The following is a 22,115-nucleotide window of genomic DNA, read 5'->3' as shown; positions in this document are numbered from 1 at the left end:
TTGCAAAGATTCGTATCTGGGATCTTGAAGTTTCTAGGTACTTTGGCTCGCATAATCTCTTCTGAGAAGGGATCGCTTCTCGAGGGAGCCATGTCATTTTCCTCCTGACTTCCCTTAATTCTTAGATCGATTTCTAACTTCTTCGGTTTATCTTTTATTTCCTTGAGGTTGCGTAACTCTCTCCACAGTTGTCGCTCAGACTCTCTTTTCTAAATCTTTTTGGATGAAGGCTCCGATTTGTTTACCAATGGGATGAAGTCGTCCGACGTCTTCCTATGGATGATAGCAAGGGGTACTTGCAAATGATTCTGATACTTAAGTTAGTAAGAGTTTTAGGCAAATTTTTATAAATTGGTGAGGTATCTATAAGGGAAGTGAAAACTTGATTATTTATTACAAAATGTACACTTTTTTAATAATGGGTAGTTATGCTCCTAATATACGAGGAGTTAACCCATGTAGTGGTTGCTGATTTATAGATAATATCTGAGGAAGTGGGGTGATAAGATTTTTGTGGGAGAATGGATCCTCTCAATTTTGTTTTAATAATTGAAGGAATAAAGTGTGATCTCTCATTATTAATTTTATAAGTGAGACAAAAAAAAAATATGAAAGAAAGAGAATACAATGAAAGATTAGAAATTACATTTTACTCTCTCATTTTTTTAATAATTAAAATGATCCATTTCTATTTTTTGACTACACCAGTTGGTTGAGTATGGCTCATAAAATTTGTGCCCCGAATAATTCGGGTTAGTAAATTCAAAATCCTAATAAATTAGATCTACATATTTAGTATGCTTTATAAAAATGACCCAATTTATAAAATATCTAATCTTAAATTATTTGAACAAGAATTAATTATTTGGACTAGAAAATGAATAATTTTAAATATTAAATATTCAATAACATGTCATCAAAAAATATTAATTAATATTAATAGTTACTTCATATATTTTTTATTTATAATTTTTATACAACCAAGTTATTAAAGTACTTTTCTATTAAATTATCATAATATTAATTGATTATCGTACTATATACATAAATCGTTATTGGCATAATTTTAGTCTTCCAATTTTCCTGACAATCTTGGTTTTTTGGTAAAGGCTCCCACTTTTATAATCAAATCATTTGTTTTTTTCTTTAATTTTGGTTGTTTACTGAAGTTTTTATTCAATTAAAAAAAATCAGTGAGGAAACAATATTAAAGAAATTTTAACAGATAATGATAAGCCCACTTAATCAAAAACTAAAATCTAATAAGTTTCGTAACAAAATAATGTATAAAAACGAATCGTTATAAACTTATTTATAATTATCTTTTCTTAGATATATTTTCTCCTTTTTTTAATTTTAAATATATTTCAATATATCTTAAAAAAATACTTTTACTATTTGCTTTCTTTAAAGATTAACATTACTTTGATTTTTAAAAAATAACAGTAAAAGATATTTTTAATATTAATTTTTTTAAAAAATTCTATTCAAATATGAATTACTTTTTTTTAAATTTTTTAGAAAAATAAAATAGTATTTTTTAAAAAAACTAATTAAACTGATAAATGGTATGCAGTAATTTGAGTAAAAATGTTAGCTCAACCTACTACAAGTACAAGAGATGAGGGAAAAAAAAAACAATAATGTTATATAAATATAAATAATATACATACAAGACATTATAAAAAAATAAAAGAAAAAGAATTGTAACATGGATTTTAGTTGTTGAAAGGATTTGCTTATTCAAAAGAAAAAGATTTTTTTTTCTCTTCTATCTTTTAAACCTATTAAAATTTAAATCACCCTTCTATTCCATTATTTGGCTTATTCCCCACGCCAAATTATGCCATCTGTGCTTTTGAAAACCTACTAATCAATCACACATCCAAGGAAACAGAAATGGTCTCCTAATCAATTAATTTATTTATTTTGACAGGGCATAATAATAATAATAATAATAATAATAATAATAATAATAATAATAATAATAATATATTTTTGAAAAGTAATACTGAAATAGGGAGTGGGCAGTCCATTTAGGCAAAGTGACCAGTCACAGCTCACAAGGAGGTCTCTTTCTGCATTTTTATTCGTATTTAAATATTAAACACAACACAACACAATACAACATCTTCGTTTCTTTTGTTCGTTTCTTCGCTTCCCATCGTTGAAATATCAGAGGCAGAGGCAGAGAAGAAGCACAGAGAAGAAGAAACGACAACGCAACAACAATAACAACCACGTTCTCTATTTTCTGATTTGATCTCACCAAACAGACATGGCGATGAACAACGATAACGGAGAGGTTAGGGCGTTGGAGAAGAAGCCTAAGACCAAGATCGTCTGCACGCTGGGCCCCGCATCGAGGTCTGTTCCCATGGTCGAGAAGCTTCTTCGCGCCGGCATGAACGTCGCTCGCTTCAACTTCTCCCATGGATCCCATGAATACCATCAGGAAACCCTCGATAATCTTCATGCTGCCATGGAGAACACCGGTATTCTCTGCGCCGTCATGCTCGACACCAAGGTTCTTTTTTCTTTTTTTTTTTTTCCCGAACGAATATATTCTTCTTCCGATTTTGCTTATTTGTTTATTCACTTTTGCTCCATAGCAGTGCTTTAGTTTAACGGTTGTTGATTCAATTTTTTCATGTACCCGCTATCAATTATGGAATATAGATAGATAGATAGATAGATAGATAGAAGTATGGAATATGGATGCATCAAAACTCGTTCATTTTGGCGTCTTAAGTGGTTTTTGCATTTTATGCTGTATAGGTTTAATCCAATTCCAGCTGTGTTGTTTTTAACTATATTTACTCAAAAGTGAGTATTCCAACATTATTGACTAGGTTCCTTATTGTAATTTGTTTTGTGTGTGTATTTGGGTACAGGGTCCTGAGATTAGAACTGGATTTCTCAAGGACGGGAAGCCTATCCAACTGAAACAGGGTAATGAGATAACTATTTCAACTGACTATAACATAAAGGGGGATGAGAAAATGATCTGTATGAGCTACAAGAAATTGGCGGTGGATATGAAACCCGGAATGGTCATACTCTGCGCCGATGGCACAATATCGTTCACTGTTTTGTCTTGCGATAGGGAAAAGGGTTTGGTCCGGTGCCGCTGCGAGAACTCTGCCATGCTTGGAGAGAGGAAGAATGTTAATCTTCCTGGGGTGATTGTGGATCTCCCGACTTTGACAGAGAAGGACAAAGAAGATATCCTGAAGTGGGGAATTCCCAACAAGATTGACATGATTGCGCTTTCTTTTGTCAGAAAAGGTTCTGATCTGGTAGAAGTTCGCAAGATTCTGGGACCGCACGCTAAGAACATCCTTCTCATGTCAAAGGTATGTTATATTGTCTTTTTTCGTTTTTCTCCTTCAACGGAGAAGATAAATGATTTTGAATCTGGTCAGTACGTTATTTAGGATGTTATTTGTTCTGAAACAGTTATGAACTCATGGTATCATATTCCTTTTAACCTTGTTTGTATGTTCTTTAAAACATCTGTTTGAAACTTAGTGATTTCCTGGAATATAGAGATGCCTGTTGCATCTATGGTTAATGTGTCATTTTGAATATTTGTTAAATAGAAATTGGGATGTTATTTAGATAATTATCTTTTAAGTGTCTCTGCTGGTGCTGTTGCTGTTGCTATTATTTGCTGTCACTATATATTTTCATGTTTTATTATGTGTTTGTGATGACTTCTTCTGTCTATTAATGAAAATGTGTTCTAGGTTGAAAACCAAGAAGGGGTTGCAAATTTTGATGAAATCCTTGCAAATTCTGATGCATTTATGGTTGCACGTGGTGACCTTGGAATGGAAATACCAATAGAGAAGATATTTCTTGCTCAGAAAGTGATGATCTACAAGTGTAACATCCAAGGAAAACCAGTTGTTACCGCAACCCAGATGTTGGAGTCAATGATCAAATCTCCCAGACCAACAAGGGCTGAAGCTACAGATGTTGCCAATGCAGTTCTTGATGGCACAGACTGTGTGATGCTTAGTGGTGAAACAGCTGCTGGAGCTTACCCAGAACTTGCTGTTCGAACGATGGCTAAGATATGCCTTGAAGCAGAGAGCACCCTTGACTATGGAGATGTATTTAAGAGGATCATGGAACACTCACCAGTGCCAATGAGCCCATTGGAGAGTCTGGCTTCATCTGCTGTTAGAACTGCTAACTCAGCTAGAGCAGCACTTATATTGGTCCTAACCAGAGGTGGAAGTACTGCAAAATTAGTGGCTAAATACAGGCCGGGGATGCCAATTCTTTCTGTAGTTGTCCCTGAGATCAAGACTGATACCTTCGACTGGTCATGCAGTGATGAGGCCCCAGCAAGGCATAGCCTGATATTCCGTGGGTTGGTTCCGATACTAAGTGCTGCTTCTGCCAGAGCTTCTCATGCAGAAACAACAGAAGAAGCCTTAGAGTTTGCCCTTCAGCACGCCAAGGCAAAGGGTCTCTGCAATGTTGGGGATTCTGTTGTGGCTCTACACCGTGTGGGCACTGCCTCGGTCATCAAAATTGTGACTGTTAAATGATCACTTATTTAAGGAAATTCTCTAGCTGCTTTTGGCTAAAATTTTTGGAATGGTGTGGGACAGATCTCATCATTCGTTCAAACTTATCTTTTTGGAAACCTACATTGGATGCAAAACTTCAGTTTTAACTTATAAACATCTTATTAGGGTGGGACCCGTATTCGGATATACCACTGTTTACTTGTTATTTGCCTAATTAGCTGTTTTTTTGTTAATCTTTTGTCATTGATAAGATGATATAGGGGGCTTTTGCCAAACCCTAACACTGGCGTAGTTTCGGATTCTCAACTTCCTACTACGAAGTTTGTTTTGATTGAGAAGTATATGGCTACATCGTTTTAGTTCTTGTATCAATTTGAAATCTGATAGTCGATTCCATATATATATATATATGGAATCGACAAAAAAATTGCTTACATATACTCCGTGTTGATTTTCTTACGTATTAATTTATAGTCGCTTTTTAGCAGCTTTCAATGAGCACATTGTTATACGGATACAAATTCTTTCAAAACCGATGGATAAGTTATGAACTTATGATTGGTGAAATTTATCCGAAGTCCGAAGAGCACCAGCTTGAGCAACAAGCGCTTGAGGACCTATAGCTTTTCATTTTTGACTGCCTCTATTGTACAGCAAGAAAGCTGGAGAAAGTGCACTAGCATATTTCCAATTTTCATTCAATATTGACACTAACTTTTTTTTGTCATAAAAATGAACACCAATCTTTTAAATTTTCAATAACCCCTATAACTATCTCCTCATGGTATAATTCCAAAAAATAAATGAAAAAGAATCTTGGTACTCACTTCACATCTATCAATTTTCAAGAGGCCACCTAATTAATTCTCTAAAGAAAAGGAAAGACGAACCCTGAAACGAAGTATTACATTCCAGGAAATTTCTCCCACACGAAGCACAATGAAATCGATCTAGATGCAGCATGCAAAGCAAGCACAGCGAGCCAAACTGCTTGCCCATACGTAATCTGTAGGCAAAGTGAAAATTCTTTTGACACATGAAACCAGAATAGCGTCAGCTCAGATTTGACAAAGATATTCAGGTACTGCTCCGAGGTAACAACTTCGGTTATTATTAGTGTCATAGATGTACCAGTCATGTGCTCCTCCTTTTCAGCATCATTTACAATGGGAGAGTTGTCAGTATAATGCAAGACCCCCACTCCCATACAGATATAGAAGTGAGAAAAATGCTTTTTAAAAGCTCTATATTAAACAAGTTCCATCTTGTTTGATGCATTCTCACCCTGCAAGGATCAAAGCGGATTATAAGTGACTAAGGACATAAATATGATATATATACAACCACTTCTATAGAATACATGTTGAAATACAAAATACACATTAAAAGCATGAAATAACACATGTATTTATATACAAATACGTGGGTAGCTGAATATAAATATATATAAGGTTCTAATATCAACTAGATAACTCTTATTTCCATGGTTTCGAAATGTGAATTGTGAAGCATTAGTAAATGAAGAGGCAAATTCAAGCATGACAAGATGCAGAGGAGAAGCAGAGGGAGACAAATGATCTAGGGATGACAAGATGCAAGATTATACTTAAGCAAGAAGCAAAACAAACTCATGTTTGTAACAAAAAAAATGTACACTTAAGCAATTCAACAAATAAGTATTAAAAAGGCCTGAATAAATGTTGATTTAACAGTTCAATATAAACTTGATCATTCCCTTTTATAATGTCAACAAATGATCTAGGGATCACTAGACTCCAAGAATAGTGCAAAAGCAGCTCTTTAGCAGCCAGGCTCAATAGAGTTGTTTTAGTTAAATGAAAATGTTCAGCAATTTAGCACACCAATCCAAATTCCAAGTAACAAAGACATGTGGACTCTCCATAAAAGCTTCATCCAAGATAAATCATGTACACAAACATTCTACATGGAGTTAATGAAAATGCAAATGTTTGATAGAAAATATGGTGAGAAAGTTAATGATAAAGACCCCAGATTTTGGAAATGTTTACTCTTATAGGAAGGTGAGGTCAATTGGGTCCCAGTTAGGCCCAGGAAGAGAATAGAGACAAAGTTGTTGGTTATGATGAGTAGGAGAGAGAAAGGGTGAATCCATGTGATTTATTAGTGGGTTAGACTAGTTAGATACGAATGCAAGGGGAGAGGATCATGCAGAACCTGAATGAGGAAGTTAGAAAGGTGAAGGGCTCCTCCATTTCTTTCATTGGATTTTCTGTTTTCTTCCGAACTTGTACTTAATACCATATCATACAAGATTTTGGGACGAGTTCCACACTGAAACTTCAGTCTTCAATTATATACATATGGTCATAAACTTTCTTGTTATTTTTATTTCTCTTTATAACAGTTTTTATTTCCGGTTATTTTAATTTCCAGTTTTTATTTCACTTTATATATATATGGAATCATAAGTGCTTTACATAGCCTTCTTATCAGTTATCACGAGAAGATATATGCTTAATCAAATTCAGCAGACCAAAGAAAATGTTCCAATAGATAGAAGTTCTATAATATATGTCACACAGAACATGGTTGGGAAAAAATCCATAACAGAAAGTATAAGTAGTTCCACATTTTATGTATAGCAAGCTATTTTATATGCACAATAAGACTCGAATGAAAGGTATTCTTTTTTCAAAAACTTTCCAAACACAAGTAGTATCCAAGATTCCAAGACCCTATTCTTATATAATCACATTAATGTTATCAAAAGTGACTAAATCAAGTCTCTATAATAATCAATATGAAAATTATTTACAGACGAATGAAAATCAGTAAATAACTAGAGCAGACTACAATACTTATCATTCAGGGCCTCTTTGGATAACATTGCTTAAAACTTCTTTTAAGAAAAAAAAGTTACAAGTTAAGAATCACATTTTAAATTTTTGACTCTTTTGGCCATAAAGCTAATTAATTCTCCAAAAGTCCTTTATAATGTTTTATGGAAAATATCCAACTTCCCAGAAGTCACTTTTAAAACACCCAATACAAAACAACGACCTTTGTTAATGTGCTTCTACAAACAGAATTACTTATTCATTAGTTATTATTCCTCTAAGGTTTCTTTCATATGAAAACTTAAATTTGCCGCACTAAATAACAAATATTTAGCAAACTGTTGTGTATCTAGTTCATTGCAAATATGAGATCAGCATGAAAGAGGTTTTGGACAAAGGGATACAGATTCACGATGCTGCAAAAAGATTAATAGAGTACAGAAAAGGCCATACAACAATCAAATACTTACATCCCCCGCCTGCAAAGATCTGTCCATAAGTGACTTTTGGGCAACTTCGGAGACAGAAGACGATTCATTTTGGGTGCTGTCATGATTGCACAGCTGCAAACACAAACCAATTGAAAATGAAACAGATAAAACCTGACGAGGTTTATACAACAGAGAATTGAACAGAAAAAAGATTATCATAAATGCAATATTAATCAAAGTCTCCCCTATAATTAATATTCATCTAAAGAAAGAGGTAAAATATCACTCTTCCACAATGCAAAAAATGAAAATGCAAGTGGGAATGCAATTAATGTACTGAGGGCCACTACTTGCCACTGTCTTACAATAGGGAAGTGAGAACAGAATTCAGAAAATGAAATCTGAATTTAATCTCTTGGATAGGTATTGATATTATTTTTAGTCAAAGTTAATTCATTGGATTAATGAAATTCGCATATCATGTATTCTTGGGAAAAATGATCTCAGTGCTTAGTAGCATTAAGACAGACAAGAAACTTTCTTGATAGGTTTTTAAAGGAAATACAAAATGAGGTAGAATGCTAAGTAAAGGACACTGCTGCTAACCTCATGTACCATAAAACTTAATTAACTTCCTCAGTAGAAAATATATATAAATCAAACACGTTCTTAAATTACCAAAGATCTCACTCTAAACATAAAATATCTGCTGCGTTAGACAACTGGACAAGTCAGACTATGAATAATTTTGTGCAAGCGATTGATTATTTCTTTTTACCATAAGAAAAAGATTTTCTTCAAAGTAAAATCCACAATGCCTCATGTGCACCAGTTCCCAGATAAGTTTGTAGCTTATTGAGAATTGGATTGTGTGCCAAGAATCAATCCAACAGCAAAAGTTCCACAAGTTTACAGTGTACATAAATTATCTATGGAGTTAGTATCAGAGTAGATAAAATTGCAAAGCAAACTATCTAACCCAGAGAATTCAGATTAATTGGAAACTAAATGTATTTATCTAACCAAATATGAACAAGCATTTGACGTTCAGTGCAGAATTTAGCCTACCTCAAATGAAAATTTGTTCTCTTGACCATCTTCAAACAGGGATGAGTAATACGCTGGATCATAGATTGAGCCTCCAAGTATCTCATTGGCACCAGAGTGCTGCCTAGCTACTGGAGGGGTCACGGGAACAGGACTCAAGAAACTATTCCTCAAGTCCGAATCTGCTGTCCGAGAAGCTGTGTCCACATAGGAAGCTCCCAACCTATAAATCTGAATCCACAGAAACGAGGAAGACAACCTCACCACAAAACCAACCATTTGCATAGCAAGCGTAAGCTTCACCGAGAATATAAAAAATGATGTATAATCATCCTCGGAAATATTCCTGCAGGCACAAACAGTGTCTTTCATCAGACGCAAACAAAAACCAAAGTCACAATCCCTCGCACAAATATCTATTAATTGTACCATGAAGAAAATACAATGTAAGGCAATTGAATAAACTAAAAAAAATTCTTAGATAGTTCAATCTCTATAGCATGCTTATTTCCTTTTTATCTATCTAGTAACTGAGTCCCTCAGCTAGAAATGAATCAATACTCAAGCACCGTAGCATAAGGTTCTAAAATTCAACCAATTTGGACAAGCGTGTTGTACAAATTAGAAATCAAACAAAAACCTAAGAACTGCCGGAAAACGCACCAAATTTCGTGGCTGAAGAGGATGAACCAAGCAATATCGAGCAACACGGAGCAGAAGAGAAGGAAGGCATAGGTACGGCCAAGTCCCTGACTGCTACTCTCAATGGCAACCAAAGCAAACAACGCGATTGCCAGATTTACAAGCAACACACCATTGTACGACGCTCCCAGCGATCCAATTATCGCGCACCCAATCTACCATTCCAATTATACACATTCAATCAATGAATTAACTAATCAATCAATTTAAACCTATGCATTTATTGAATTCATGAAAAAAAGAGCGCGGAACCTGAATGTAAAGGAGGAGAACAGCGAGTGACTGGAGGCTATCGTAATCGCGTAACCATGGCTGTATTCGATCTCTCAAACTGGAACAGAAGTAACCGCAACGCGTCATATGTTTTTGCGCACATGCATATACACGCTTTCTCGAAGAAACTGGAATCTCAATCGACGAGTGCGGAAAGAAGATGTTGATGAACGGGAAGCAAATGCATAACGAGTTTGTCGTGTGTGTGTGAGAGTCGTGTTCGCACTCTATTTCTTTTTATTTTTTTATTGGTTTATTTTTTGTTTTTTGTGTGTAGTGAGTGATGTCAATGGTGACAGGTGAAGACGAATTGCCGTATTTGGAGGAAATGGAATTCACAGAGGCGGAGCGGACAACTAAGCGTAACGAGAGTTTGATGTTGAGAGTGGCAGCAATGGCAGCCTTGGATTCGTATATTTCCCTTTCTTCCCCCCCTCACCTCACCTGTGAGTCTGTAACCAACTTTTTCTCTCTCGCCTCACTCCCATAATTATTCAATTTTCACCTTGTTTCTGTAGTTGTGGTGTTGTACACAAAGAAAATAAATGATTGTTTAATTTGTTTTTCTACAATTTTTTTTTTCTTTTAGTTTTTTTTAATAGTTATTAAAGTGATCATTATTTTCTTTCTTTTTTAAAAATAGATAACGAAAAAGTATATGGAACCAACTCCAAATCAGCAAAAAAATGGAACAACTTAATTAATTATAAATATAGTAATTAGTTTTATTTATTTATGATTTAAAATATTGGTCATTAAATGTTTCACCACATTTAAATTAGGAGGAGATACGTTCAGTATCATTGCAACGTAAATAACCAAAACTGATTCAATTAGCTTCCGTCTCTTCACCCTCTTTCTCTCTCCAAATGCCTAAAGCATGATAAATCAGAAAATAGATTTAGAACCATCCAATTTACAAAGAAAAGAAATATCCTAATGCCTAATATAAGCACTATCTATGTAGAGGTTTTGAATTCATCTAGAGGCATTTGGCTGATTTTTTGTTGGAACCATCTTGGTTCCTGTTCGTTACCTGACGATCTCGGGTACTTGAGAGGTCGTGTGTTGATGGGTGAGAGTGGTCGAGACCCTGAGTCGACCAGAAACTGAAGGAGATGCGGATGGCAAGATGGGGACGCCGGAGTTGATGTGATAAGGGGGGTGGCCACCTGCAAGGACACTCCGACGGACAAGTTAGTGTCCGTACGAAATGGTAGCCGAATTAGGTAAGAATATGACGTACCTCGAGGGGAGAGCTGACCTCTCCCCTTATATATTGTGCTGGGCGGGCCCATGGATGACCTAGCCCACTAGCCAAGGAGCTTGTGAGCTGTCCCATCCTACGTGGGAGGGGCAGGTCATTTCGGACTTCGGGTCGAGAATTCGGGTGCTGCCCCGATAGTACCGACCCAAATGGTGATATGGGCCGCATGGGGGTAAGTCGGGCATGCCCCCGGGTCGGGTGTTAGGAGCCGACCTGGGGTGTCCTTCCTGTTGCGGAGGATGGTTTGGGCCTGGGTCAAGGGCGGTGCCCAGACCTGTCGGCTGGCGGGGCTGGACTCGATGGTCCGTAACAGTGCCCCCAACGCGCCAGCTTTGAGTTTTGGTGCTCGGGGCTGGGCGTGTTTGTCCTACTCGCCGAGATGGGACATGTTCTTCTCAAGAGCTCGTTGGTGGCGTTTCGTGTTTCTCACGCGTGGTCATCTCGTTCCTCGATGCTGCCTTCTTGGCTTCCGCGCCGAGTATTAAATCCCCATCATTTCATTGATTTGAAATTTTGAGTGAAATGACGAATATGCCCCTGCCTTTTGGCGCTCTTCCTCGGCGGTTATGCTTTTTCCCCTTTTTTGCTATGTAACCCCCTCATAACTCCATTTTCCTTCTTCTACTCCTACTTGCTCTCTCGCGCTGCTGTTGTTTCAGCTTCCCTCTCATGCTGTCTCGATTCTCTTCCTGCTTCTAGTGCCCCTTCTCTCTCTTGGATTCTTCGTTCCTGCTCGACATTTTGTGGATTCTACATTTCTGGTTCATTGTTTTTGTTGTTTCCCCCTTTTGGTTACTTCTTCCCCTTGGTTTTTGCATGTTCTTCTTTGTGCATTTTTCCTATGCATGCTTGTGTTTTGTCTGTTCTTGCTTTCTTTTTTTCTTTGGAGGGGACGCCGGTGGGTTTTCCTGGGGTTTATTTTAGGTTCTGGGTTAGTGCTGGGTTAACGTAGGGGGTGATTTGAGGAGTTGTTAGTTTTGTTTTTGCTGCTTTAAGGGTTCCCGACTTCCCATTTTTGACTGAGTGGTGCCCCCGCTGTAGGTATGGCCAACTGCCTTGTTCTCCCGAACCAGGCTCAGTGACCGCTAGCCGACTTTGTTGATCACTACGCTTGGGTGTCTTCCGATGTGAGGGACACCCCTTCTAACGTCACAAAAGAGGGCCTCCAGGACAAGCACCAGGCAGGGCTCTTGTGTGGGGGTGGTCCCGAGGAAGCCTTTTACCAAGTTTATGTCCCTCCTGATCAGGAGCGTGTCTGCCAGAAGAACCTGGCAGCTCCACGTGTTGTTGGCTGGCTGTGGCTTTATGAACCATGTTCACATCCTTGGGGGTTTGTTTACCCTTTTCCCCTTTTGTCATGGGTTTGTTGAATCGTTGTGATGTTGCTCCGTCACAACTTCATCCGAACAGCTGGGCTGCCATTCGATGCTTCGAGATGGTTTGTGAATATTTGGAGCTTCCGACATCAGTGAACGTCTTTCTCTACCTTTTCCTTCTTACAAACCCTTCTCGTCAGGGGAAAGCGAAGAAGGGGTATATGTCCTTCAGGGCCCAGCTAGGTCGTAGGATCTTTGGCCTTTTTGAGGACTCCTTCCATGGCTTTAAATCTACCTTCTTCAAGGTCAGGTCCATTGAAGGCCACCAACCCTTCTGGCTTACTACCGAGGGGGAGAGGCGGATCCCGACTTACTAGAGTTTCGGGGTGGGATCTGATTATTTGATAAAAATTTCTTATGATTGGTTGAGCCCGGAGGATCGTAACATTGCTAACATTTTGTTGGCAATTTTTGGTGAGAGAAATCTCAACCCTCGTATGGTTATGGGGGACCGGGAGGCCGGTCGGTCGTATGTTGGTGAGTCTTTCACTTTTTGCATTTTTAGCACTTTGCTCTTCTATTACTTATATCTTTATCTTTTTGCTTGTAGTTTTCATGGCTGGTGGGAAGAAGACCCTGGCTGACCTGATGAACCTCATCCAAGGGGAAGATTAGGGTGGTGACGATTCCTCGGTGACTCCTTCGACAAGTCAGGACCAGGGGGATGTCGGGGAAGGCAGCGGTCGGGTTGATGGTGCCGACCAAGGTCAGCCGGAGAAGGTTGAGGTCCCTCCGGCTAACACCTCGGGGAAACCGAGTGTGGAGGCGGAAGCTTCTTTTGACGAGGAGGACTTGGGGTTTGGCGATGACTTGAAGGTCGTCAGCAACCCCAAGAGGAGGAAACGTGATTCCGAGAAGGCGCTCTCGGTTATGGAGAAGAACTTCAATGCTGGGGTTTTATTGAATCCCGGTTGCTCCTTGGCACCGACGAGTTTTTCTGTGATGCCAATCTTTCTGGACAGGTGAGGTGGATCTATCGCAGCCTTCTTCGAGCAGCAACAATTGCCAAGAAAGTGGAGCCTGTTTTGGAAAATTATCATGCTATGGAGGTGAAGCTTCGGAACTCCCATAAAGACTTGACAGATTCGATATCTCGGGAGGAATCTCTGAAGACAAAGTTGTTTGATCAGGAGAAAAAGGCTAAGGAGGATGCCAAGGCGATCAACATGCTGGTGGATCGGGACCTTGCCTTGATGAAAGATTTGAATGCCGCTCATGGTGAAGCTGCTGTAGCTAAGAAAAAGGTTGAGGAATTAGAGGAAAAATTGAAGTTGGCAGAGAGCTCGGTCGAAGCTACTCGTCAGGAGATGGCTGTCTTGAAGAAGAAGAATAAGGAGCTTGCCAAGGGGGCCTGGGAAGCCGTGAAGTTGACTGAGGAAGGGATTAAGCTTCAGGTCACTGTGCTGGCTCCCGACCTCGATCTTTCTCAAGTGGGTGCTCTTAAGACAGTCAAGGACGGGAAAATTGTTGACATCCTTAAGCCTTGAAATGGACTCTTCTTTTTGGCTTTTTATTTTCCTTGCCTTGTTTCTGTAACTTTGCTTTTGCTTTTGGGCCTCTTTGAGGCGTCTTTGATTGTAATGAACACTTTGCTGCTTTATTTTATTTATGCCGTTTTTACGATAAGTGTTTACTTGCTCGGGCCGTCGTGGTTTTGCTTATTTTATTGCTTTGCTTATCCGGGTTGTCGTGGCCTTTTGGTTTACTGTTTTGATGGTATTTACCGTTTTAGTTGCTTTTCGCTTTTTGAGTTGCTTTTATCTTTGGGTCCCTTTTGGTTCCCGGGGTGATCAGTCCTGGGTTTCCGTTAGGTCGACCGTTCGTAGTTTTTACCATTTCATCGTGCTTGGCATAAATCTTGTAAAAGAAATTATTATATGCATATGTATGTAAAATTTTAAAGTAAAGGAGTGATGTAATACATAATTTAAGAAAAACGGGAACGAAAAGGAATAAAAAAGATTAAAGTGGTGCGTGGTCGTCAAGCCGTTAGGTCGCTTCGTCCTATGAGTAGAATCTTCTGAGATTTGCCATGTTCCATGTCCTCGGCACCTCGTTTTCTTCCAATTTTTCTAACTTATATGCACCTTTGCCGAGGACTTCTCTTACTCTATAAGGTCCTTTGATGAGCGGATATTTTATACGCTTTTTGGGGGTAATTTCATGTAGATTTTAGTATGTTTTAGTTAGTTTTTAGTAGATTTTTATTAGTTTTTAAGCAAAAATCATATTTCTGAACTTTACTATGAGTTTGTGTGTTTTTCTGTGATTTCAGGTATTTTCTAGCTGAAATTGAGGGAGCTGAGCAAAAATCTGATTCAGGCTGAAAAAGGACTGCTGATGTTGTTGGATTCTGACCTCTCTGCACTTGGAATGGATTTTTTGGAGCTACAGAAGTCAAATTGGCGCGCTCTTAATTGGGTTGGAAAGTAGACATCCAGGGCTTTCCAGCAATATATAATAGACCATACTTTGCGCGAAAATAGACGACGTAAACTGGCGTTCAACGCCAGTTCCATGCTGCAGTCTGGCGTCCAGCGCCAGAAACAGGTAACAAGTTGGAGTTCGACGCCAAAAACACGTTACAACCTGGCGTTCAACTCCAGAAACAGCCCAGGCACGTGAGAAGCTTAAGTCTCAGCCCCAGCACACACCAAGTGGGCCCCAGAAGTAGATTTCTGCACCAATTATCTTAGTTTACTCATTTTCTGTAAACTTAGGTTACTAGTTTAGTATTTAAACAACTTTTAGAGACTTATTTTGTATCTCATGACATTTTTAGATCTAAAATTTGTACCTTTTGGCAGCATGAGTCTCTAAACCCCATTGTTGGGGGTGAGGAGCTCTGCAGCGTCTCGATGAATTAATGCAATTATTTCTGTTTCCCATTCAAATATGCTTGTTCCTATCTAAGATGTTCATTCGCGCTTCACTATGAAAGAGGTGATGATCCATGACACTCATCACCTTCCTCACCCCATGAACGTGTGCCTGACAATCACCTCCGTTCTACATCAGATTGAATGAGTATCTCTTAGATTCCTTAATCAGAATCTTCGTGGTATAAGCTGGAATTGATGGCGGCATTCATGAGAATCCGGAAAGTCTAAACCTTGTCTGTGGTATTCCGAGTAGGATTTTGGGATTGGATGACTGTGACGAGCTTCAAACTCGCGAGTGTTGGGCGTGATGACAAACGCAAAAGAATCAATGGATTCTATTCCGACATGATCGAGAACCAACAGTTGATTAGCCGTGCTGTGACAGAGCATTTGGACCATTTTCACTGAGAGGATGGAAAGTAGCCATTGACAACGGTGACACCCTACATATAGCTTGCCATGGAAGGAACCTTGCAAATTCTGAAAGTAAGAAAGCAGTATGTTGCAGAGATTTAGAAGACAAAGCATCTCCAAAACTCCAACATGTTCTCCATTATTAAGTAACAATTATTTATTTTATGCTCTTTTATTTTTCGTAATTCAAACTGATAATTATAATTGATATCCTGACTAAGAATAATAAAATAACCATAGCTTGCTTCAAGCCAACAATCTCCGTGGGATTCGACCCTTACTCACATAAGGTATTACTTGGACGACCCAGTGCACTTGCTGGTTAGTTGTGCGAGGTTGTAAGAAATCTTGATTTTGATATTCACATTACGATTTCGTGCACCAAGTTTTTGGTGCCGTTGCCGGGGATTGTTTGAGTTTGAACAACTAAAGGTTTATTTTGTTGCTTAGATTAGGAATATAGTATTGATGCTATAGAGTCATTAAATTTGAGTCCTTTAATTTCTCTTCAAAAATTTTTCGAAAATATTACTTGTCCCTATTAATTTTTAATTTTTCGTGAATTAGTGTCTTATTCTAAGTTTGGTGTCAATTGCATATTTTATATTTTCCCCTTAAAATTTTTGAATTAGTGTTCTTTGTTTTTCCTTGATCTTCAAATTGTTCTTGTCAATTTTTCTTGTTTGATCTTTGGTTTGTCTTGCTCTGTGTCTTTTCTTGTTTTTCTTGGGCTTTTTCAAAACATTAGTTTTCAAAAAAATTTTATTTTTATCTATAAAAATAATACATCTTTAAAACACGTTACATTTATAGCTCAGTTGGCTAGAGCGTTGGCTTATGTACTTGGCAATTGGGTATCTTCTTTTTAAAACTTTTTTAAAAATAATTTTTCTTTGATTAATTCTTGTGCCAAACTTTAAGTTTGGTTTTTTCTTGTTAATCTTTTTATAATTTTCGAAAATTTATTTTAGTTTTCCCAAAAATTTTAAGTTTGGTGTTCTTTCTTTTGTTCTTGGTGTTCTTGTGAATCTTCAAAGTGTTCTTGTGTCTTTATGTTTGATCTTAAAATTTTTAAGTTTGGTGTTCCTTGGTGTTTTTCCTCCAAAATTTTCGAAAACAAGGAGCATTAGATCTAAAAATTTTGAGTCTTGTGTCTTTTGTGTATTTTTCTCTTTCATAAAAAAAATTCAAAATTCAAAAAAATATCTTTTCTAACCATTTTTAAGCTATATTTTCGAATTTTTTTTTATAAAAATTCAGATTTTAATTTCAAAATTTTTCAAATCTTATCCCTTTTGAGATTTTAAATTTCAAAAAAAAGTTAGTTGTTTCTTGTAAGTCAAGTCAAGATTTCAATTTTAAAAAAATCTTATCTTTTCAAAATCTTTTTCAAAATCAAATTTTTCTTTTTCTTTTTATTATTTTTGAAAATTATTTAAAAATATTTTTCAAAATATTTTTCTTAATTTTATTTCAAATTTTCGAAAATTTAGCTAACAAGTAATGTGATTGATTCAAAAATTTTGAAGTTTGTTACTTTCTTGTTAAGAAAGGTTCAATCTTTAAATTCTAGAATCATATCTTTTAGTTTCTTGTTAGTCAAGTAATTAATTTTAATTTTAAAGATTAAATCTTTTTTTAATCATATCTTTTTCTCATATCTTTTTATATCATATCTTTTTAAATCTTATCTTTTTCAAAAATTTGATTTCAAAATATCTTCTTATCTTCTTATCTTTTCAAAAGTTGATTTTCAAATCTTTTTCAACTAACTAATTAACTTTTTGTTTATTTCTTATCTTTTTCAAAATATCCTAACCACTTTCTCTCTCCTCACTTTTTCGAAAATCTTCATAAAATATTTTTAAATTCTTTTTTTATTTTATTTTTATTTTTATTGTCATCTTTATTTTATTTTATTTTATTTTATTATTTCAAAATTTTTAATAAATAAAATAAATCCAAGTCATCTCCCTTTCTCCATCATGGACTTAAATGGAAATGAACAGTCCAGAAGGACTCTGGGGTCATATGCTAACCCCACTACTGCTTCATATGGGAGTAGTATCTCTATACCCTCCATCGGAGTCAGTAGTTTTGAGTTGAATCCTCAGCTCATTATCATGGTGTGCAAAGTTGCCAGTATTTCGGTCTTCCACAGGAAGAACCTACAGAGTTTCTGGCACAATTTTTACAAATTGCTGACACAGTATAGGATAAGGAAGTAGATCAGGATGTCTACAGATTATTACTGTTTCCATTTGCTATAAAAGACCAAGCTAAGAGGTGGTTAAATAACCAACATAAGGACAGCATAAAGACATGGAAACAGCTGTCAGAAAAATTTCTGAATCACTATTTTTCTCCAAAACGGATGACACAGCTAAGGCTGAGCATCCAAGGCTTCAAAAAAGGAGATAATGAATCCCTTTATGATGCCTGGGAGAGATACAGAGAGATGCTAAGAAAATGCCCCTCTAAAATGTTTTCAGAGTGGGTGCAGTTAGACATCTTCTATTATGGGCTTACAAAAAGAGCTCAGACTTCTCTAGACCACTCGGTTGGTGGATCTATCCACATGAGAAAGACAATTGAAGAAGGTCAAGAGCTCATTGATACAGTTGCCAGAAATCAGCACCTGTACCTAAGCAGTGAACCTCCCATGAAAGAAGAGGCTAAAACAGTGACTGTTAAACTCAGTTCTGCAGATCAAGCTACTGAATTCAATCAGCAATTAGATTTTCTAACAAAACAGTTAGCTAAATTCAAGGAAATATTACAAGAAACAAGAATGACTAATATGAATATGGAAGTACAGTTGAAGCAAACAGAACAACAGTTATAAAAATAGATAACAGAAGAATGCCAAGCAGTTCAATTAAGAAGTGGAAAAACATTAAATACCTCACTTCAAGGCAAAATGAAGCCAAGAAATGAACAAACGGCTAACCAAAATCCCTCTGAGAATAATCAGAGCCCAGAGAGGAATAACGCTGGCGCTGAACGCCCAAACCATGCTCAGCCCTGGCGTTCAATGCCAGAAACAAGAAAGGAAGAGGCGTTGAACGCCCAAAGGAAGCACAGTTCTGGCGTTCAGACACCAGAAACAGGTGAGGAGTTGGCGTCTAACACGACTCCAACTTCCACCCCTGGCATTCAATTGCCAGTGGGAGATCAGACACATACAAGTGCTGATAATAACCCTTCTAAAAAGGCTTCTCAACCCACATCTGTAGACAATAAACCTACAGCAACTAAGGTTGAGGAATACAAAGCCAAAATGCCTTATCCTCAGAAACTCCGCCAAGCGGAACATGATAAGCAATTTGCCCGCTTTGCAGACTATCTCAGGGCTCTTGAAATAAAGATTCCATTTGCAGAGGCACTTGAGCAAATACCCTCTTATGCTAAGTTCATGAAAGAGATCTTAAGTCATAAGAAGGATTGGAGGGAAACTGAAAAAGTTTACTTCATTGAAGAATGCAGTGCAGTTATCCTGAAAAGCTTAAGGATCCCGGAAGCTTTATGATACCATGCACATTAGAGGGTACTTGTACCAAGCAAGCGTCTTGGGGCAAGTATCAACCTAATACTTACATCTATTATCACAAAGCTTGGTTTGACTGAAGAAGTCAAACCAACCCGGATATGTCTCCAACTTGCTGATGGCTCCATTAAATACCCATCAGGCGTGATTGAAGACATGATTGTCAAGGTTGGGCCATTTGCCTTTCCTACTAACTTTGTGGTGCTGGAAATGGAGGAGCACAAGAGTGCAACTCTCATTCTAGGAAGACCTTTTCTAGCAACTAGCTGAACCCTTATTGACGTCCAAAAAGGGAAAGTAACCCTAAGAGTCAATGAAGATGAGTTCAAGTTGAATGTTGTCAAAGCTATGCAGCATCCAGACACCCCAAATGACTGCATGAGCATTGATATTATTGATTCTCTGGTAAAAGAGGTCAATATAACTGAGAGTCTCGAATCAGAGCTAGAGGATATCTGGTGCACGAATTTGTGATTCGCACAACTAACCAGCAAGTGCACTGGGTCGTCCAAGTAATACCTTACGTGAGTAAGGGTCGATCCCACGGAGATTATTGGTTTGAAGCAATCAATGTTTATTTTATTGATCTTAGTCAGGAGGTCAATAAGGTTATTTGGATTTAATTGTAAGAAGTCAAAGTATTTAAAATTGTAAGTTAAAATAATAGGGAATAATAGCGTTTACTTGTTGTGCAGTAATGGGGAATATGTTGGAGTTTTGGAGATGCTTTGTCCTCTGAATTTCTGCAATGTAATATTTAACTCAATTGTTTGTAAAGCACGTCTACGGCAAGTTGTATGTAGGGCGTCACCATTGTCAGTGGCTACTTCCCATCCTCTCAGTGAAAACATTCCTATGCTCTGTCACAGCACGGCTAATCATCTGTCGGTTCTCAATCAGGTTGGAATAGAATCCATTGATTCTTTTGCGTCTGTCACTAACGCCCAGCCTTCAGGAGTTTGAAGCTCGTCACAGTCATTCAATCCTAGAATCCTACTCGGAATACCACAGACAAGGTTTAGACTTTCCGGATTCTCATGAATGCCGCCATCAATCCGGCTTATACCACGAAGATTCTGTTGGGGAATCTAAGAGAAGTTCATTCAGTCTGATGTAGAACAGAGGTGTTTGTCAGACACACATTCATAGATTGAGGGAGGTGATGAGTGTCACGGATCATCACCTCTTTCACAATTAAGCGCGAATAAACATCTTAGATCGGACCATACACACGTTTGAGTGAAATAGAAACAATTGCATTAATTCATCGAGACGCTGCAGAGCTCCTCACCCCCAACAATGGAGTTTAGAGACTCATGCCGTCAAAAAGTATGTAATTCAGATCTGAAAATGTCATGAGGTACAAGATAAGTCTCTAAAAGTTGTTTAAATAGTAAACTAGTAACCTAGGTTTACAGAAAATGAGTAAACAAAGATAATTGGTGCAGAAATCCATTTCTGGGGCCCACTTGGTGTGTGCTGGGGCTGAGACTAAAGCTATCCACGAGTAGAGGCCTTTCTTGGCGTTAAACTCCAGGTTATGACGTGTTTTGGGCGTCCAACTCCGGATCATGACGTTTTTCTGGCGTTTAACTCCAGACAGCAGCATGAACTTGGCGTTCAATGCCAAGTTACGTCGTCTATCTTCGCGCAAAGTATGGACTATTATATATTGCTGGAAAGCCCTAGATGTCTACTTTCCAACGCCGTTGAGAGCGCGCCAATTGGACTCCTGTAGCTCCAGAAAATCCATTTCGAGTGCAGGGAGGTCAGGATCCAACAGCATCAGCAGTCCTTTTTCAGCCTAAGTTAGATTTTTGCTCAGCTCCCTCAATTTCAGCCAGAAAATACCTGAAATCACAGAAAAACACATAAGTTCATAGTAAAGTCCAGAAATATGATTTTTGCCTAAAAACTAATAATATTTTTCTAAAAACTAACTAAAACATGCTAAAATCTACATGAAATTACCCCCGAAAAGCGTATAAAATATCCGCTCATCACAACACCAAACTTAAACTGTTGCTTGTCCTCAAGCAACTAGATAAATAAAATAGGTTTTAACAGAAATAAAGAAGTAATAATATTCTAGAGTTTTAAATGAAGCTCAGATTCTTATTAGATGAGCGGGGCTTGTAGCTTTTTGTCTCTGAACAGTTTTGGCATCTCCCTGTATCTTTTGAATTTCAGAATGATTGGCATCCTTAGGAACTCAGAATTCAGATAGTATTATTGACTCTCCTAGTGTAGTATGTTTGATTCTTGAACACAGTTATTTTATGAGTCTTGGCTGTGGCCCTAAGCACTTTGTTTTCCAGTATTACCACCAGATACATAAGTGCCACAGACACATGACTAGGTGAACCTTTTCAGATTGTGACTTAGCTTTGCTAAAGTCCCCAGTCAGTGGTGTCCAGAGCTCTTAAGCACACTCTTTTGCTTTGGATCACGACTTTAACCACTCAGTCTCAAGCTTTTCACTTGGACCTTCGTGACACAAGCACATGGTTAAGGACAACTTGATTTAGCCGCTTAGGCCTGGATTTTATTTCCTTAGGCCCTCCTATCCATTGATGCTCAAAGCCTTGGATCATTTTTACTTTTAACTAGGGCTCATGGCTTTTTTTTTTGACTGCTTTTTCTTGCTTCAAGAATCAATTTCATGATTTTTCAGATCATCAATAATATTTTTCGTGTTCCTCATCCTTTCAGGAGCCAATATTCATCAAATTCAAAGTACATATTATGCACTGTTCAAGCATTCATTCAGAGAACAAAAAGTATTGCCACCACATATAATTAATTATAATTTT

At 37.5% G+C, this 22,115-nt stretch overlaps 2 protein-coding genes across 2 annotated transcripts; one reads left to right on the top strand and one right to left on the bottom strand.

Moving 5' to 3' along the window:
* Positions 1–1,889: 1,889 nt before the first annotated feature.
* LOC112796637 (pyruvate kinase, cytosolic isozyme) lies at positions 1,890–4,980 on the top strand. The gene is made up of 3 exons (XM_025839189.3): positions 1,890–2,527; positions 2,895–3,356; positions 3,750–4,980. The coding sequence occupies exons 1-3, from the start codon at positions 2,279–2,281 to the stop codon at positions 4,560–4,562; spliced, it is 1,524 nt and encodes a 507-aa protein (XP_025694974.1). The 5' UTR covers positions 1,890–2,278; the 3' UTR covers positions 4,563–4,980.
* Positions 4,981–5,228: 248 nt separating this feature from the next.
* On the bottom strand, positions 5,229–10,350 carry LOC112796638 (uncharacterized). The gene is made up of 5 exons (XM_025839190.3): positions 9,796–10,350; positions 9,505–9,698; positions 8,863–9,187; positions 7,834–7,926; positions 5,229–5,829 (listed from the first exon to the last, which is right to left on the bottom strand). Exons 1-5 carry the CDS (start codon positions 9,901–9,903, stop codon positions 5,794–5,796), a joined length of 756 nt encoding a protein of 251 aa, XP_025694975.1. The 5' UTR covers positions 9,904–10,350; the 3' UTR covers positions 5,229–5,793.
* Between the last annotated feature and the right edge of the window lie 11,765 nt (positions 10,351–22,115).

The sequence above is a fragment of the Arachis hypogaea genome, chromosome 4 (genome assembly GCF_003086295.3).
Source record: "Arachis hypogaea cultivar Tifrunner chromosome 4, arahy.Tifrunner.gnm2.J5K5, whole genome shotgun sequence".
Classification (NCBI taxonomy): Eukaryota; Viridiplantae; Streptophyta; class Magnoliopsida; order Fabales; family Fabaceae; genus Arachis; species Arachis hypogaea.
Note: the sequence above shows the minus strand (reverse complement) of the source record. Positions and strands in the feature narration are given on the sequence as shown.

What these genes read in the sequence shown, in the direction of transcription:
- LOC112796638 (XM_025839190.3), bottom strand. Translation starts at nt 9,903, where the DNA reads ATGACGCGTTGCGGTTACTTCTGTTCCAGTTTGAGAGATCGAATACAG. An exon ending in AGAACAAATTTTCATTTGAG is followed by an intron (nt 7,927 to 8,862) that starts GTAGGCTAAATT and finishes TTGTGTTTGCAG; the next exon opens with CTGTGCAATCATGACAGCAC. An exon ending in GATCTTTGCAGGCGGGGGAT is followed by an intron (nt 5,830 to 7,833) that starts GTAAGTATTTGA and finishes TGATCCTTGCAG; the next exon opens with GGTGAGAATGCATCAAACAA.
- LOC112796637 (XM_025839189.3), top strand. Translation starts at nt 2,279, where the DNA reads ATGGCGATGAACAACGATAACGGAGAGGTTAGGGCGTTGGAGAAGAAG. An exon ending in CCGTCATGCTCGACACCAAG is followed by an intron (nt 2,528 to 2,894) that starts GTTCTTTTTTCT and finishes ATTTGGGTACAG; the next exon opens with GGTCCTGAGATTAGAACTGG. An exon ending in ACATCCTTCTCATGTCAAAG is followed by an intron (nt 3,357 to 3,749) that starts GTATGTTATATT and finishes AATGTGTTCTAG; the next exon opens with GTTGAAAACCAAGAAGGGGT.